The sequence below is a fragment of the Lissotriton vulgaris genome, chromosome 1_1 (assembly GCF_964263255.1).
Source record: "Lissotriton vulgaris chromosome 1_1, aLisVul1.2, whole genome shotgun sequence".
Classification (NCBI taxonomy): domain Eukaryota; kingdom Metazoa; phylum Chordata; class Amphibia; order Caudata; family Salamandridae; genus Lissotriton; species Lissotriton vulgaris.
Genome location: NC_141685.1, coordinates 1,566,850,306 through 1,566,868,660, shown reverse-complemented (window position 1 = coordinate 1,566,868,660; position 18,355 = coordinate 1,566,850,306). Strand labels below are relative to the sequence as shown.

General features: G+C 49.1%; 1 protein-coding gene across 4 annotated transcripts in view; it reads left to right on the top strand.

The window, feature by feature from the left end:
• The window catches only part of OSBPL8 (oxysterol binding protein like 8), a 1,216,063-nt gene that overhangs the window by 1,155,422 nt on the left and 42,286 nt on the right, over window positions 1–18,355 (top strand). For all 4 annotated transcript variants that reach the window (XM_086918072.1, XM_086918074.1, XM_086918073.1 and 1 more), the window contains one exon: window positions 9,903–10,088. In XM_086918072.1, the coding sequence (XP_086774198.1) occupies window positions 9,903–10,088 (186 nt within the window). The remainder of the gene's footprint in view (window positions 1–9,902; window positions 10,089–18,355) is intronic.

Here is an 18,355-nt window from a genome sequence, read left to right as displayed (position 1 = left end):
TCGTTGTTTATGCATCGTTGTTAAGGCCACTCGTTGTTAAAAATTCGTTGTTCAGGCTGTTTCCCCCTGGACAGAGTTACCGGCTTTAGGGAACTACATTTTAAAGTAATTCTTGAAAAGTACATATTTTTGACTCCTGTATGTTGGTCCTTAATCGTTTTGGTCTTGTTTGCACAGATAAATATTGGTTATTTTTTTCTAAAACTGGTGTGGTGTCATTTTGTAGTGTTTTCACTGTATTACTGTTGGTTATGAGTAAATGCTCACACACTGCCTCTGAGATAAGCCTCACTGCTCGTGCCAAGCTACCAAGGGGGTGAGCAGGGGTTATTTCAGTAGTGTACCCCCCTTATCCTGATTAGGATCAAGGGTCTCTACTTGGACAGGTTAACAACCTGCCCACTAGAGACTCCCTTTTCTAACAATTATCCTTCCCATGTCTTTCTTACCATTTCATCTTGCAAAGTTACTACAGATCAACATTACTCTACTAGAGCATCCCACTTGCAGTATGACTAGCACATGCCAGCTCTTGTTTGCTACTTCCTATGTGGGGAGCCCTGTATCATCCCATGTCAGAGCCGCTGATCAGCCCTTGTGCCAGTGGATGGTGCAGGAGGCTGAAAAGGCTTGTACCTGTCTGAAGCGCGGTCTGGGTGTGCACAGCCTCTATTACCGCACCATCAGAGAGATCCAGCGTTTCTGGACTTATCGAGTCCAGAAGCACGTGTCATTCCGATGCTGGAATTTCACTCGTTCTCACTCTTGGTTGAAATGCCTTCACTCGTAATGAAGGCCTTATAGCTTGGCAGCAAAAGTGCAAGGTTACCTCCTTCACCAGAACGCAGTAAATCATGCAGCAGTTGTACAAACGCCCTTTTCTCGCAGAATAGGTACATTATGCCAGCAGCAAAAATGGATTTCCGTTCTCACAGAAGGCATCCACGTTTCTGTTAGTTTTGCTGCAGAGCAGGTCTTGCACAGCAGCATCACTGCAAGCTTCTGTTGATTACTGAAAACGTACACACAGCAGTGTCATTAGGTTACACATGGGGTTTAGTTCACTCATACATGGAGGTAGATGAATGAGTGAGTGTGTGAGGCCTGCAGCTACTTTCACTCAAATGTCATAGCAGCTTTCAGTCCGGTGTGCTAGCTTCCATTGGTCACAGAAAATGTACTCTTTTTCATTCTCTTTCACTTCTGGTTTGATTTACCCTGTTGTCAGAGAGGCTTTGGTTCTCTAATGCAAGTCCTGCTGGCAATGCCTGTAACTCCTGCTGTTAGCATAGTCTGGTGGTCATGCTGATGCCACTTAATGCAACACTTGGTTTATTATATTACCCCAGTACTGCTGCTGTCACTCTTGAAATCTGCTGTCCCTTCATGTGACTCCTGCCAGACCTGCAGCATTGTGCCTCTCGCGCACACTGCAGTCATTCCCTGCACTCACACCCCGAGGCTTGGTTGGAGTGTGCAAACACCAGTGTGTGGGTGGCAGTGCACTTTGTAAAGCTTAAGATGTCAACCTAACTTCAAGGATGCAGAAACAATGATTTCATTTAGCAGCCTCCGTTAATGCATATATTGCAATCAATAGAATGGAACTGGTAGTGGGTCTCTGATGAGGTGCCTTCCGAGCAGCGGAAAGCTCTGCACAGCCCCTAGATAGTCGATGATACCGTCTGTCTTCCTACTCCAGAGCAGCCTGAGTCTGAGGGAGCAAGAGGTGCCCACAGGTGAGACTTAAAAGAGATGAGCCCTGCCTGAGATGTCAGAGTCCATAGAGAGGGGTTCTTCAGGTTTGTGTCCAGTCTCACAGATGTCCATGTGGGTGCATGCATCCCCAGATCTCCTCCTGGCTGTTATCCCTATGCACCTAATTCTAATTCTGCAGCAATGTCTCACACAATAGACACTCCTCATAACAACTGTATTTTTAGATGGCTTCTGCTTTCCAAAAATCCCAGAACCGGCCAATGATATACCTCTTAAAATAAACTGCTAGCTGTTCATAGTGAAGCATGTTTCAGGTCGATGCAAGGTATGAAATAAAAGCCCTGTGCTTGTGGTTGTGCCAGGATATGTTCAGAGTGCGTTATGGAAGTAGCCAGAAAATTACATCCTGTCTTCCATCCTTCGATCTCCCATCCATTCACCCTTCCTTCTTTCCTTGAAGCCTTCTTTCCACCAGTCCTCTCTCCTTCCTTGTATCCTTATTTCCTCTCACCCTCAATTCCTTCTTGCCCAGTTTCTTCCTTTCTTTTTTCACCCCTCCTTACGTTTTATGTTTTCGCTTACCCAGTCTTTCATTCCCTTTGCCAATCTCCCTTTTTTTTGCCTCTCTTCATCTGACTTTTTTTCCTCCATCTCTTTCCTTTCTCTGCTACTATACTCTGCAGCTCTTGCCCCTGCCCCGTCAGCTCTGACCATGTCCTACTGTACAGTGTTACTTGTGAGCTTTTGCTTCCAGGCATGCAGGCAGAAGACGGCCATAAATAACTAGTCCATGTGTTAGCAGCCCTTCAGGCGCAGTGGCAGCCCCCACTATGTGGTTGGCCTAGGAGGCTTCCAACACCCCTAGGATGCAGGTCAGTCCTGTGCATGTCTAACTACAGGGAGAGCAGTTCATTTTGCAGGTCAGCATAGATGTATATTATCTAGAGCAAGGGTACTCACAAACTTTCTCTCGGGGGTCAAATTTACAGTTTGGTTTGTGTCTGAGGGCCGCATCGGTGGGGGGCGGGGTCAGTGGGGGAGGGGCGGGGCTAGGGCAACAACATAAAACTGACCATGAGGTTGATCACAGGTCCCTGCAGCGGACGCCTTCGTCCACTGAGCTGTCACGGCATACACACATCTCTCTCTCTCTTTCTCGGTCTCCCTCCCTCTCTATAGCTCTCTTTCCCTCTCTCTAGCTCTCTCTCCCTCTCTCTCTCCTGTCTTCCTCGGTCTCACTCTGATTGTCTCACTCCCTCTCTCTCACTCCCACTCTCTCTCTCACTCCCTCTCTCTCTCCCTCCCGCTCCGTCTCCCTCCCTCTCACTCTGTCTCACTCGCTTTCACTCCCTTTCCCTCCCTCTCCCTCCATTTCCCTCCCTCTCACTCCGTCTCCATCTCCCTCCATTTCCCTCCCTCTCCCTCCCTCTCAGTCTCCCTCCCTCTCACTCCCTCTCTTTGCCTCCCTTTCCTTCCCTCTCCCTCCCTTTCCCTCCCTCTCCCTTCAATTCCCTCCATTTCCCTCCCTTTCCCTCCATCTCACTCCCCATCAGTCGCCCTCCCTTTCCCTCCATCTCACTCCCTATCAGTCTCCCTCCCTCTCACTCCCTCTCCGTCTCCCTCCCTTTCAGCCTCCCTCCCTCCCTCCCTCTGTCTCCCTCCCTCTCACTCTCCATCTCACTCACTTTCCCTCCCTCTCCATCTCCCTCACTTTCCCTCCCACTCCCTCCCTCTCACTCCCCCCCTTTCACTCCCACTCCCTCCCTTTCCCTCCCTCACCGTCTCCCTCCCTCTCACTCCCTCCCTTTCCCTTAGTCTCCCTCCCTTTCCCTACCTTTCCCTCATCTCACTCCCCATCCATTTCCCTCCATCTCACTCCCCATCAGTCTCCCTCCCTTTCCCCCCCCTCTCTCTCCCTCTCTGTCTCCCTCCCTTTCCGTCTTCCTCCCTTTCCCTCCCTCTCTATCTCCACCTCACTCCCTCCCCCTCCCTCTCCGTCTCACTCCCTGTCTGTCTCTCTTTCTCCCCCCTCTCTCTCCCTCTCTCCCTCTCTCACTAACTCCCTCCCTCCCTCTCACTAACTCCCTCCCTCTCACTAACTCCCTCTCCTCTCACTCACTCACTCCCTCTCACTCACTCACTCACTCCCTCCCTCTCCCTCCCTCTCACTCCCTCCCTCCCTTTCACTCCCTCCCTCTCACTCACTCACTCCCACTCACTCCCTCCCACTCTCTCACTCCCTCCATCCCACTCACTCACTCCATCCCACTCACTCACTCACTCACTCTCCCTCCCTCTCACTCATTCACTCCTCCCTCTCACTCCTCCCTCTCACTCCCTCCCACTCCCTCCCTCCCACTCCCTCCCTCCCACTCCCTCCCTCCCACTCCCTCTCATCCCTCTCACTCCCTCCATCCCTCTCACTCCCTCCATCCCTCTCACTCCCTCCATCCCTCACACTCCCTCCATCCCTCTCACTCCCTCCATCCCTCTCACTCACTCCATCCCTCTCACTCACTCCATCCCTCTCACTCACTCCATCCCACTCACTCCCTCCCTCCCTCCCTCCCACTCCCTCCCTCCCACTCCCTCTCCATCCCTCTCACTCCCTCCATCCCTCTCACTCCCTCCATCCCTCTCACTCCCTCCATCCCTCACACTCCCTCCATCCCTCTCACTCCCTCCATCCCTCACACTCCCTCCATCCCTCACACTCCCTCCATCCCTCACACTCCCTCCATCCCTCACACTCCCTCCATCCCTCTCACTCCCTCCATCCCTCTCACTCACTTCCATCCCTCTCACTCACTCCATCCCTCTCACTCACTCACTCCCCTCTGTCCCTCTCACTCACTCCCTCCCTCTCACTCACTCCCTCCCTCCCTCTCACTCACTCCCACTCCCTCCCTCCCACTCTCTCACTCCCTCCATCCCACTCACTCCCACTCACTCACTCTCCCCCCCTCTCATTCACTCACCCTCACTCACTCACTCTCCCTCCCTCTCACTCACTCACTCCCCCTCATTCACTCCTCCCTCTCACTCCCTCCCACTCCCTCTCCATCCCTCCCACTCCCTCTCCATCCCTCCCATTCCCTCTCCATCCCTCCCATTCCCTCTCCATCCCTCCCATTCCCTCTCCATCCCTCTCACTCCCTCCATCCCTCTCACTCACTCCCTCCATCCCTCTCACTCCCTCCATCCCTCTCACTCCCTCCATCCCTCTCACTCCCTCCATCCCTCTCACTCCCTCCATCCCTCTCACTCCCTCCATCCCTCTCACTCACTCCCTCCCCCTCACTCACTCCCTCCCCCTCACTCACTCCCTCCCCCTCACTCACTCCCTCCCCCTCACTCCCTCCCCCCCTCACTCACTCCCTCCCCCTCACTCACTCCCTCCCCCTCACTCACTCCATCCCCCTCACTCACTCCCTCCCTCCCACTCCCTCCCTCCCACTCCCTCCCACTCCCTCACTCCCTCCCACTCACTCCCTCCCCCTCACTCACTCCATCCCCCTCACTCACTCCCTCCCTCCCACTCCCTCCCTCCCACTCCCTCCCACTCCCTCCCACTCCCTCACTCCCTCCCACTCACTCCCTCCCACTCACTCCCTCCCACTCACTCCCTCCCTCCATCCCACTCACTCACTCACTCCATCCCACTCACTCACTCACTCACTCTCCCTCCCACTCACTCACACCCCCTCATTCACTCCTCCCACTCCCTCCCTCCCACTCCCTCCCTCCCACTCCCTCCCTCCCACTCCCTCCCTCCCACTCCCTCTCCATCCCTCTCACTCCCTCCATCCCTCTCACTCCCTCCATCCCTCTCACTCCCTCCATCCCACTCACTCCATCCCTCTCACTCACTCCATCCCTCTCACTCACTCCATCCCTCTCACTCACTACATCCCTCTCACTCACTACATCCCTCTCACTCACTCCATCCCTCTCACTCACTCCATCCCTCTCACTCACTCCCTCCATCCCTCTCTCCCTCCATCCCTCTCTCCCTCCATCCCTCTCTCCCTCCATCCCTCTCTCCCTCCATCCCTCTCTCCCTCCATCCCTCCCTCCCACTCACTCCATCCCTCCCTCTCACTCGCTCCCTCTCACTAACTCCATCCCTCCCTCTCACTCGCTCCCTCTCACTCACTAACTCCCTCCCTCTCACTCGCTCCCTCTCACTCGCTCCCTCTCACTCACTAACTCACTCCCCCTCACTCGCTCCCTCTCACTCACTAACTCACTCCCTCTCACTCGCTCCCTCTCACTCACTAACTCACTCCCTCTCACTCACTAACTCACTCCCTCTCACTCGCTCCCTCTCACTCACTAACTCACTCCCTCTCACTCGCTCCCTCTCACTCACTAACTCACTCCCTCTCACTCACTAACTCACTCCCTCGCACTCGCTCCCTCTCACTCCCTCTCACTCGCTCCCTCTCACTCACTAACTCACTCCGTCCCTCTCACTCCCTTACTCCCTCCCTCTCACTCACTCCTCCCTCTCACTCACTCTCTCCCTCCCTCCCACTCCCACTCCGTCCCCCTGACCCTCCTTTTCCCTCCCTCTCACTCCCTCTCTGTCCCCGTCCCCCTCCCCCTCCCTTTCCCTCCCACTCCCTCTGTCATCTCACCCTGCCTGTGTGCCAGCTGGGGCGCACACAACTCACAGCCGCACCCGAGCACTTAACAGGCCATTTGCATGTTAATGTGGCCTTTGTATTTCACCTCTTCTTAGGCCCCTGCAGCTTTACTCTGGCCATTGCTTGGATCGCCCGGCCGGCAGCTCCCACAGAGCAGCAGTCTCTCGCGCTGCTGCAGACACTTACAAAAAAACGTTAAACACAGGTATGATGTCTCGGGGGTCCGCGGGCCGCCAGGAAAGGCTTGCCGGGCCGCCACAGGCCCGCGGGCCGTACTATGAGTACCCCTGATCTAGAGTATGTTCCTGGTATGGGATGCCAGTACCCCAAAATTTTCCAGATGCCTTGGTACCTCAGCCCTAAATTATGGTGATTCAATCAGCCAACAGTACAGGCCCTGCATAGAGATTTGCCAAGTTAAAGTACCTCAACAGTGACATGCATCAGCCTCAACTATTTTGGTGAAAGGGATGCACACACATGCATATACATGTTAAATTCACATTTGACAAGATGATGTAGATGATATGATGCAGCTTGCAGTTAAAAAAGAGCTTCATACATTACCAAATGGCATGCATCCATCGTGGAAAAAGCCCTTCCAAACCGCGAACTGTCGATTATGTGGTTTTCAAGCAGAATCTTTAACCCACTTAAGTGTTTGCCCAGCAGTCACGGACCAGAGGAGACGGTACTTAAAATACATCTTTAATGATCTGAACATTCGTTCCGGCAGGCAAGCGGTGATATGCTGGTTGGAGGGCACTTCCAGTATCTTGGCCTGCCGGGGGATCAAATACATGACAACGGTCAGAAGACTCCTATGGCAAGCCGATGGGGAGTAAAAATTAAACAAGCACGATTTGTACTTTAAGGCCACAGCTGACCCTGTTTAGTTGTAGGCTTCTAATAGATGGACTAAAAAATCATACTCCTGAAAACTGGTGCATTATCAAAAAGAACAGCCTCCTTTTAGGGTCCTCAATTCTTTTTTTAATTAGGCTGTTCTAGTTTTCAAATTGTAACACCCATTGTGATGTCATAACGTGCCGCCTAACTGACAGTCTGTCTTTTATGCTTTTTGTTTGGTAGAGCGGGAGAGACTACACCAAATAAGTTAAAGCGCTATCAGGGTTTTAGCTAGGAAAATGATTTTGTAATCAGGAACCCCAAGGAACGTGTTTTTAACATTTTGAAGCGAAAGTCAAGCACTTGCACCTTTTCGAATAACTAATGGGATTGCGTTAATGTCATTTGTAACAACATTTATTTTATATGTTTTTATTCATATGGGGGGGAGATTGTAAAGATTTTAATTAATCATACAATACACTATGACTGACTGACTGACTGAAATGAAAACCCTGTGCTTGTGGTTGTGCCAGGATATTAGTTCAGAGTGCATATAGTATATAAGATGATGTAGATGCTATACATTTACAGAAACCTTCACTGCTTACTCGGTGTGTGAAAGGGACCAGAGAGTAGACAAGTGTCCAACAGGACCAATTTAGGACAAAATTGTTCTTCTCCTCCCAGCCTCTCCCTCTGGCCCTTTCTCTCACTCCTATTCACCTCCTTGTTTCTATGTTCATCTCTTCCTCTAGTTTAATTTAACTTTTTCTTTTTAGCCTCTCCCTTTATCCTCCTCTCCACGTACTCCCCTTTCTGGCGCCTCCTTTTCTAACTTTGAATCATGCTTCTACATTTACTGTCTCACTCTTCTCTTTTTTGCTCTTATTTTTCAGGCTCTTCTTATCCTCTCATGTGCCCCTATCTCTTCCTTCTAGGCCTCTCTTTACCTAGAGCAAATGCAGTGTTTGTTGCCATCCTACAAGAAAGCACACGTCTCTCCAGCCCCCTCTAACAGTCGTGCCATAATTGTGGCTACTTGCGTTACTAACATGCAGCTCCCTGAAGGAGGGCCACTAGCCATCCACCTGTTATTCCATTCCTTAAACATTGCCATTCCACTTATCTGTCCCACGCATTATCCTCTATTTGCCACGCCTGCTCTCTAGAACTCACACACCCTCCTCTTGCACAGTTGCAAGACATATTCACCTCTAAATTGTTTCACACACCCCATATCTCACCACTTCCTGACACCCTGATCTCTCCTCCTGTCACGCTTTCCACTAGTTAGCTACCTACACATACCTCTGTGTCTTCTCCACTGTCATTTTTCTCAAACCTTCCTTTTTTCCATCTTTTATAAAAATAAAAAAAGCCACATCCTTACGAGATTCTTCAGTCTCACGCACTCCTCTTACCGTCTTCCTCACACTCTGACATCTACTTTCCCCTACCTACCTCTCACGAACAGCCCCCTCACACACATGCACACACGCCTCCCTTCTCTCAAACCCAGTTTTTCCTCATGGTCCTTTCTGATGCACCCTTCTCCTCCTCGCGCACTGGCCTCAACCTCCGTCAAACCCAGCCTTCTCTCGGTCATGTCCCTCGTTTTCCAATCTCCTGTTTCCCCACAACTTTCTCAGACACACTATGTGAGAAAGGCTCAGTTTCCTTTGCTCTATTACTAAGGCAGGTGTTGAATACAATTTTACACTCTGGTGATTCACACAAATGAAATATTGCCTTTCTGTTGACGTCGGTTCAGTAAATCATTCGCTGGACATCAGAATTAAATCAATGCAGTGATGATTTCGAGATGAATCATGGTTATTAAGTCATAAAAACGAAGCAAAGAAGATATGGGGCCATTTTTAAACTGCTGGGCTTGGGATGAATCTTTAGTTTTTCAGGTGTTTAAGAGTTGAACCTGTACAGTTGTAGCCAGGTGGCCCAGTGTTATTTAGAGCATCCCGACCACCTCTTAAGTAATTCGCCTCAAGGCAGACAAATGCCTGTCAAAAGAAATTCATGCCTGTGTTGAACCTCTTCCAATAGGTGTCTGTCACCTCTGAGTCAGCAGTCTTTTGATTGATGAAGCTTGGGTAACTGTGAAAGGAGGCGGCCATTTCGAGCAAGGAAGGGAAAATAGTCCATCGCTTTAAACCGAAGGATTTGGTGCCTACATCCCGTCCTGTGACGTCATGTACCGTCGTTGCACGTTGCTTATTCTGATTAATCCCCTCCACTATCCTTTTTTGGACTTGCGCCCTGAGTAGGAACTTAAAAAGAATGTTACATTTAAAGGACTCGAATAGATGTATTTACTCCAGCTATGTAAGGAGGAAGAGTAATAACGGCTTAATGGAAAAATAGGAAAACATGCAAAGATGTTATACGATGTTTTATTTTATATCCCTTGACTGTTCCTCCAGTCGAAGCGACAACGTTGTAAACGCCATTCTGATTACACTTCGACTTAAAGCATTACGTGGTTTTAAAACAAACAGTTTCGACTTGTATGTGATAAATTCCATATTGCTGCTTTTTTCAAGTACTGTGTCATCTGCTGGCATTTAAATGGTCAAAGAAAATGTTTCTCCACCCTAGCTAAACTGTGCATTGCATGTATGAAGTAGCTTAACATTTCTAATAAAACAACATTCATCCTTTTATCAGACTATGGCAAAACGTGACACGAGCCATAAACAACAAAGACCAAACTGATGCTACTCAGGAGAAGTTTGTCTTGGAGGAGGCTCAAAGAAAAGCTGCCAAAGAGAGGAAGGCGAAAGGCGAGGAGTGGGTATGCAAGTTATTCGAACACGACCTAATCACGGGAGAGTGGCAATACAGATATGCAGAGTAAGTAATGAAAGCGTTTATCTGTTATTCTAAGCAGTGAAGAAACTGCAACAATAGTTCTGCTCCTCTATAATCCATGCGTGCTACTGATGAGTTTTTTCCAACGTCATCCGGCACAAATGTGTTCCTACAGCCTTCAAATGTCTATTTTGTTGATAACACTGCCACCCTGTGGGGAGATCAGGAACTGAAGCTTTTCATTTTAAATTCTAGTGTGCGAGTGAGTACCTTTCCATGTTCTCTTGTTTTCACTTTTTGGTCTCGAGTGTTCAAGAAATGGTGCGGGGTTTTTTTGTTCTTTTTTTTTTCGCTGCTTCTCGACTTGTTTATATTCCTAGCTGTTGCCCTGCACATGCTCACTTTCAATGTCCTATGGTGTAAAGTTTACTTCAAGGACAGCAACGTTTGGTGGTAAGCGCTCACTCGAAAAAAATCAAGATGCATGCAACCTGTGTGCCACATTTTACATATACTATGGACTCTTACTACACGCCTGAGGCGAATGCATGAACTCTTTGACTGTTTTGGGACTTATCTGCAGTGTCATCTGCCGGCGATAGGTAAAGGAACTCATCAATGAGCACGGAAACAAAGTTGGCTGATACTCAATGAGCCAGCAATGGCTCAACGTACACCTTGATATTGCTTGAGTCAATGTTTTAGCTCCGGAGTGGAGTCCATGGTTTTGTCTGTGCATGAAAATCGCAATGAAGGGAAACGGGGAGAAAACTGATGCAGATGTTATTACAAACTCTACTTATCCAGCATGGGATCATCCTGTGATGAATAACTTTAACAGAGTTTCACCTTTTCCAGACAGGAACCTGGACCACAAAGTACGTTAAACACTTAATAATGTATATTAGACCTGTTCAAAGTCCTCAACTTTGGTTCAGCTCTAAACACTTTGCTCCTTGAGGGGCATCTTCAGTTAATTCTTCCCATTAGGCGAGGATACTGGTTCAGGAGAAATACAAGTCTTTAAGTTGAATGCAACATAAACCTCTCCTTACAAAATAGATTGCACCCAATACCTTGTCTTTGGACTTGGTCGAATGCTAGAGTGACTTCAGAAAGTCCATAATGCAGCTGACCATCTTCTGGTGCATCTGAAAAGAACCCCGTCCACTCTGTCCTATTCGCACATTCCCCTTGGGTGCCAGAATCCAATTTATAATCATGTGCAGAGTGTACAAGTCTCTTCACTGCTACCTGCCCTGCAAAATAATCTTCCCCGGTTCTTCTTCTAGACCAGCCACCTTAGTCTGCTAATCCTCTCAAATACCCTTCCAGCTATGTTGGAAGAGGAATCAGACTCTATTCAGTACACATTTCATTCACTTGAACAAACCATGGCTGATATCTCGCCTCAAATCTGAATTTATGCATCAAAGAGAAGAATCTAACACAGTCATGCTTCTAGGTGTCTGTCCATCCGTGACTTTTAATGTGCCATGACCATGTGAGAGCTGTGTTCAGTGCTGGAAATGGATAAATGTTGCTCTTGCACCCGACAAATTGGAGAATGAACCTGTGCAAGCATATAATGGCTGGTGGAAGAAATGGTAACATTAAAGAGCAGAGTCCTATGGGTTGTAGGCAATTTACTTGTTTTAGATAGCACATATTAACAGGCATTTTCAGTTTCTAAGTCCTGTAGATAAAATACTTTACTATTACTAACTTGAGAAGGATAGAGGTGTGAGTCTGACTTGCGAGAAATCTAAACTTCTGACTTCTTTAGTTACAAAGAGCCTGCATTTTAAGGTGGCTGCAGCTTGATGGCACCTGTTGAGTTTATGCATTCAGCAAGTCTGTTGAAATGTTTTGGGTGGTTAAAAAACCTTCTGCTTAGCTCTGTGTGTAATCTGCGTGTCACAAACTCCATTCCTGGTAAAATAGCATGCAGACAGTTTCATATAACCTGCAAAGACTCAAGCTTGAATTCTTAAGTGTTTATTGAATTCTTCAAGCTCCTAATAAGGGCTGATAAAATGGTTACTGTAGAACTGGATGGCAATTAACACCTATTATGAAGTGAAAATAAACTATTCATCACGCATTGCATGCCATTCAATTGTTCATTGGTAGTGTAATTGCATACCTAGACATGCACTCATAGGGCGCTCACACATACCTACGCAACTTACTTACTTGCCGATCTTGAGAAAGTGAAAGGCTTTCAGATCTCGGTTTATCTCTTGGCAACTTGTGAAGGAGGGTGCAGCAGGAGCCGGCTGAGTTCGACACCTGCTGCAAGGGAGGACTTCATTCAATATATAGGAATGCTTGATGTGAGGTATTTGGACTCTGCACTCTTTTTGGGTGGGTGGGGGTAAAGAATCACCCAACTTGCCAAACCTCACTGCAGATTTTGGCTCAGCATCCAGCCACAGCGGCATGTTGTCGGCATACTGTCCTAGGCAACGCGTGGCGGGAATTCACAGGAAGAGGTTCTGGAGCTGTGTTGCATCACAGGTTATAGTAGAATAGTGCCATAATATGAGCAACATAAATTATTACATTTATCAAAACGTTGATTGAGAAGGACTTGCCTGTAAACACTTAAAGGCCATTGAGCTCATTGGACACCAAGTCCATCAGCCAATGGCGCAGGATGGACACCAGCACAGTCAGTCCAATTCAGTCTACAGCCTAAGAATGAACTGTTCAGTATATCTTCATTTTAAAAACTCCAACAAAAGGTGGGGTGGTTCTATAATCAAATATTTATTAATTGTTACTGGGCACATCGATGTGTTGGTGGAACAGACCGTATCCGATTTTGAAGTTGTCATTTTTGTGTACTGTTGAGTTTGTAATTTTATCGATTTATTAAATAAATTTTAGTATAAACTAGCAAAAAATACTAGAGCCCTTTACAAGAAAACAAGTGCAATGCATTAGCAATAAACAAGAATTTGTAGCTAAAACCTATTTTTAAGGGTACTAAGATGTAACAGATCCCTAAGCCAGCCTTGCGAAAGTAAATAGTTGATCGTAAGAGGCTAAAGTCTGCAGCAATGCCTTCCAGATTGTTTTCAAAAAGAACAGTTAATGGAGAGAATGCAGAACAATGTCATATATCCACCCCAGTACAGAGATCTGGGCCTAAATCCATTGTTTTTTGCTCCCCATGGCTTCCAGTTTGAACCCAGCCATATGCCAAATCAGCCTTCACCCTGCTCCCTATGGGAACAGTCCAGCCCGAACTGCCAGGCCAGGTCCTCCCTGGACTAGAAACGAGCATCCTAGGACCGTTTTCGGGGTTTCACCCCTCATCAGCCAGGCTAGCTTAACTTCAGTGGCATGGAGAGCACTGGCTTGGCAGTTCGGGCTGGACTATTCCCATAAGAAACAGGGTCAAGACTGATTTGCAGATGGCAGGGTCTAAACTGGGGTGGCATGGTGAGCAAAAGATGGATTTAACCCAGATCTCTTGACTTGGGTGAGTGTATGATTTATTCAGCATTCTGTCCATCATTTGTTTGCGTAGCACTTTCCAAATTATTTGAGCATAGCAGGAAAACGCCTGATTGTTTCTTTTGGATGTGGAAACTTTGGATTTCAGAAATTAAGCTCGACTTCCTTATTGTTACCCGAGTACTTCCTGCTAGGTCTAGTTTCGATGGTGATATGTAGGTTGTTGAATGTGCGTAGTATTAAGGAAAGACATAGATTTTGAATCATTTCTCATCATCTAAACAAAGCCTTCTCTTTAGAGAACAGTTTTAAAAAAAGTTTTTTTTCATAGTTTTTCTACTACATTAAGAAAATATAAATGTGTGAACCAATAAGGGTAGTTGGCCAAGCCAGTCCCACGTTGCCTCTCTGAGAGACCACACTAGAGAAGTAGTAAACATAATGGGTTAATTTATGGTGGAGTTGATTGTTTAAAAAAGACAATACTCTGGTGCTTTTAGGGTAGGTTTCCGCTTTATAAATACGATATATTTACACAAGTTTGTAATTGAAGAGTAAATCTGACTAGATCTCGGACCAACTTGGAATAGGTTTAATTCAATAATTTTATTCTGCTGATAATTACTCTCATGTTCTCATTCCCCTCACTGAGAGAGATCAGTATTTATTTCTGTATGTCCTCAAACTGAGATAAAATGGACCAGAACATCTGGCTCCTTTTCATATAAAGACTCTTCCAGCGTGCCCACTGTGCAAACACTGTAATACAGATCTGTTTACCCTAAACCTATTAGAATGACTCTTGAACATCATTTGTTAAGAAGCACAAAGCAGATAAGTCATTTTGCGTATCCACTCAAAGATGTACTGCTTCATTGAAGTTACTTCCACAGAATAGCAATGCAAATTGGAAGGGATTGAAGCAGAACAGATTGCACCTATCTTTTAGTGGAGTATTTTATATCAAGGTGCTAGGGACCGGAGACTCAATACCCCCAAAGCCCATACCCGCTCTGCAAACGTGATCGATTTGAGCTTGATGAGCTATTTTGAAGACCCGTATCAAGAGGTACGTAACCATTTGAAACAACATTTATGGTCAAGCCACCTTTGACCCTGTTTTCAGGGTAGGCCGCTCCCCACGCTGCACAGCACCGCCAGTGTGTTAGTGTCCCAGCCCCCTGTATTTTCAGTTTTTCTTGCTTTACTGTGCCCCCTGTATTTTCTGTTTTACTTGTTTTACCTGCTCCTGTTATTGCTTTTTCTGTACTTAACTGTATTCTGTTATTTGTCTTATTACACTGTTTTCTCTGCTCCGCTCGTAATCCTGCTATTTCGCCGCCCCACTCCCGCCTCCCAGCTGCTCCTCCCTCCCTTCCTCCCTTATATGGTGGCCGCGCCTAAGGCAAGCCCGTCTGCGCCCGCCCGCGCCTGGACCGCGCCCAGCGCCAGAACCCATGGCCCCCACGAATGCCACGATGCCTGTCTCTGCTACGATTCCAGCACCCTCCTCGCACTCAACGCCGGACGATCACGCACCTGCTGCCTGGCCTGCCCGAGGCGCACCCAGGGTCCCTTATCCTGCCGGAACTGCGGCTTCACCATCATCTGGCCCGCCAACCCACCGACCAGGAAAGAACGCAACTACCTCAGATGCAGTCTCCTCGACACCCGCTCTGCCAGCAAACACGCCGTTGAACTCTGAGACCTACTCGACTCAACCTCCCCTGACATCGCCTTCCTGACGGAGACCTGGCTGAACCCCTCCTCGGTGCCCGACATCGCCATAGCCATCCCAAAAGGCTACAAGATCACCCGCAGGGACCGCACCAACGGAGTAGGAGGAGGAATTGCCATCGTCCACAGGAACACTGAGTCTCGCCCAACACCAGCGACTCCCTCAGCACCCCCGAACACCTGCACTTCCAGATCCACACGGACCCCAGCACCACCCTCAGAGGAACCCTCGTCTACAGACCCCCCGGACCCTGACCACAGTTAAGCGACTCCATCGCCGACTGAGTCAGCACACACGCCCTCACCTCCACGGACTACATCCTCCACGGGGACCTGAACTTCCACCTCGAGAACACCACCACCACCAACTCGACCACCCTGATCGACAATCTTGCCAACCTTTGACTCAGACAACTCGTCACAACACTACCCACTCTGCCAGCCACACACTTCACCCCATCTTCTCCGCTAGCCCCCAAGTCTTCTTTAACCACACCACTGAACTCCACTGGACCGACCATCGCTGCATCCACTTCACCTTCCAGAAACCCACCACGCACCACCGCACCCAACAGATCCCTTGCTGCTACTGGAGCAAAGTCACAGAAGACCAGCTAACCACCACCCTCGCCTGGAGCCCACCCGCCGACCCCACCGCCCGCAACCTTAGACAGTGGATCGACGACTGCGCCAACACCCTCACCCCGTTCAAGAAACCCTCCAACAGCCACACCAGCAAGAAAGCCAACTGTTTACAGAAGACCTCCAGGCCTCCAAGCGAACCTGCCGAAAGCTAGAGAAGAACTGGCACCGTGAACGAAGACCGGACAACCACGCAGCACACAAGAACGCCACCCGCAGACACCATCACCTCATCAGATCCGCCAAAAGGGCCTCCTTCAAAGTCCGCCTAGACAACAACGCACACAACAGCAAAGAGCTCTTCAACATTGTGAAGGAACTCTCCAACCCCACCTTCACAAGACCTGTACGACTCACTGGCCACTTTCTTCCATCAGAAGATCAGACATCCACCACAGCTTCAATGCCACGGCCGCCCCGACAACCACTGAGACCTACGCCCCCACGAGCACCATCCGCACCAACCGCCTGTTCTCCTGGACCAACATAAACGACAACGAAACTATTAAAATCATGAACAGCATCCACTCCGGATCTCTGTCAGACCCATGCCCACACCACATCTTCAACAAAGCCAGCACTGCCATCGCACCCCATTTCCGGAAAGCCATCAACAGTTCCTTCGAGACGGCAACCTTCCCGGAGAGCTGAAAGCATGCCGAGATCAACGCCTTGCTCAAGAAACCCAAGGCGGACCTCAAGAACTTCCGGCCCATCTCCCTACTCCCATTCCCGGCGAAGGTCATTGAGAAGACCGCCAACAAACACCTGACCCGCTACTTCAAAGAGAACAACATCCTGGACCTGTCCCAGTCCGGGTTCCGCAGCAACCACAGCACCAAAACTGCATTCCTCGATGCCACTGATGACATCAGGACCATGCTAGACAACGGAGAAACCGCGGCCCTCATCCTCCTGGACCTGTAAGCCGCCTTCGACACGGTCTGCCACCCCACACTACGCACATGCCTCCACGACGCCGGGATCCAAGAGAAGGCTCATAACTGGACCACCTTCTTCCTCTCCGGCAGAACACAAAGCGTCCACCTCCCCCCCTTCTGCTCAGAAGCCACAGAGATCATCTGCGGCGTACCCCAGGGGTCATCCCTCAGCCCAACGCCGTTCAACATCTACATGGCACCATTCGCCTATGTCGCCTGACTGCACGACCTCAACATCATCTCTTACGCCGATGACACCCAGCTGATCCTCTCCCTCACCAAGGACCCCCACACCGCCAAAACCAACCTCCACAAAGGAATGAAGGCCGTCGCTGAATAGATGAGGAACAGCCAACTGAAGCTGAACTCGGTCAAGATGGAGGTCCTCATCCTCGGATCCACCCCCTCGTCCTGGGACGACTCCTGGTGGCCGACCGCACTAGGAACAGCTCCATCACCCACCGACCACGCACGCAACCTATGGGTCATCCTTGACTCCACCCTCTCCATGACTAAGCAGGTCAACGCAGTCTCTTCCTCCTGCTTCAACACCCTCTGCATGCTCCGCAATATCTACAAGAGGATCCCCACCGAAACGAGAAGAACGAACGGTCACCCAGGCCCTCGTCAGCAGCAGGTTGAACTACGGAAACACCCGCTACACAGGAGCCTCGGCCAAACTCCGGAAACAACTTAAACGCATCCAGAACGCCTCTGCATGCCTGATCCTAGACATCCCTCGCCGCATCCACATCACACCCCACCTGAGAGACCCTCACTGGCTCCCTGGATAACCTTCAAGCTCCTCGCCCACGCACACAAGACACTCCACAACTCCGGACCAGCGTACCTCAACAGACGACTAGGCTTATACACCGCCAGCTCTGCTCCGCCAACCTCGCCACAGTCCCCCGCATCCGAAGAGCGACCGCCGGCGGCAGATCGTTCTCCCACCTCGCCGCCAAAACCTGGAACACCCTCCCCATCCACCTATGGCAGACCCAAGAACTGCTGACCTTCAGAAGGCTCCTCAAGACCTGGCTTTTCGAGCAGTAGCAGCAGTCCCCACCCCCAGCGCCTTGAGACCCTCACGGGTAAGTAGTGCGCTTTACAAATGCTATGATTGATTGATTAGAGAAAAAATATTGGGACGAAATTAAGATTAGGCTAAATGCCCAACACCACGAGTTAAGACTAAAAATTGTAGAAACTGAGGCAAAGGATCCAAGGTTAATAAGAGACCGTGAACTCTTTTATTTAGGAGTACAAGCTGCAGCCACTCAGCATCCTCTAATGGCATCACTGGGACTCTTCCATCCTTGTGTCCGAGAGACCATTCCAAACGACAACACACTTTTATCATGTGTCAGCCCTGAAGAAGTCCGCAAGGACGAAACGCATTGGCTACAGTTTTTACCTTGTCAGAAAAAAGTCTTCAATAAAGAATTTAAAGACAAACTCTGCTGAATTGCCCTTCTGTTTAATTACCAGATCTGACCATGTGAAATGAATGTTTAAGCTATA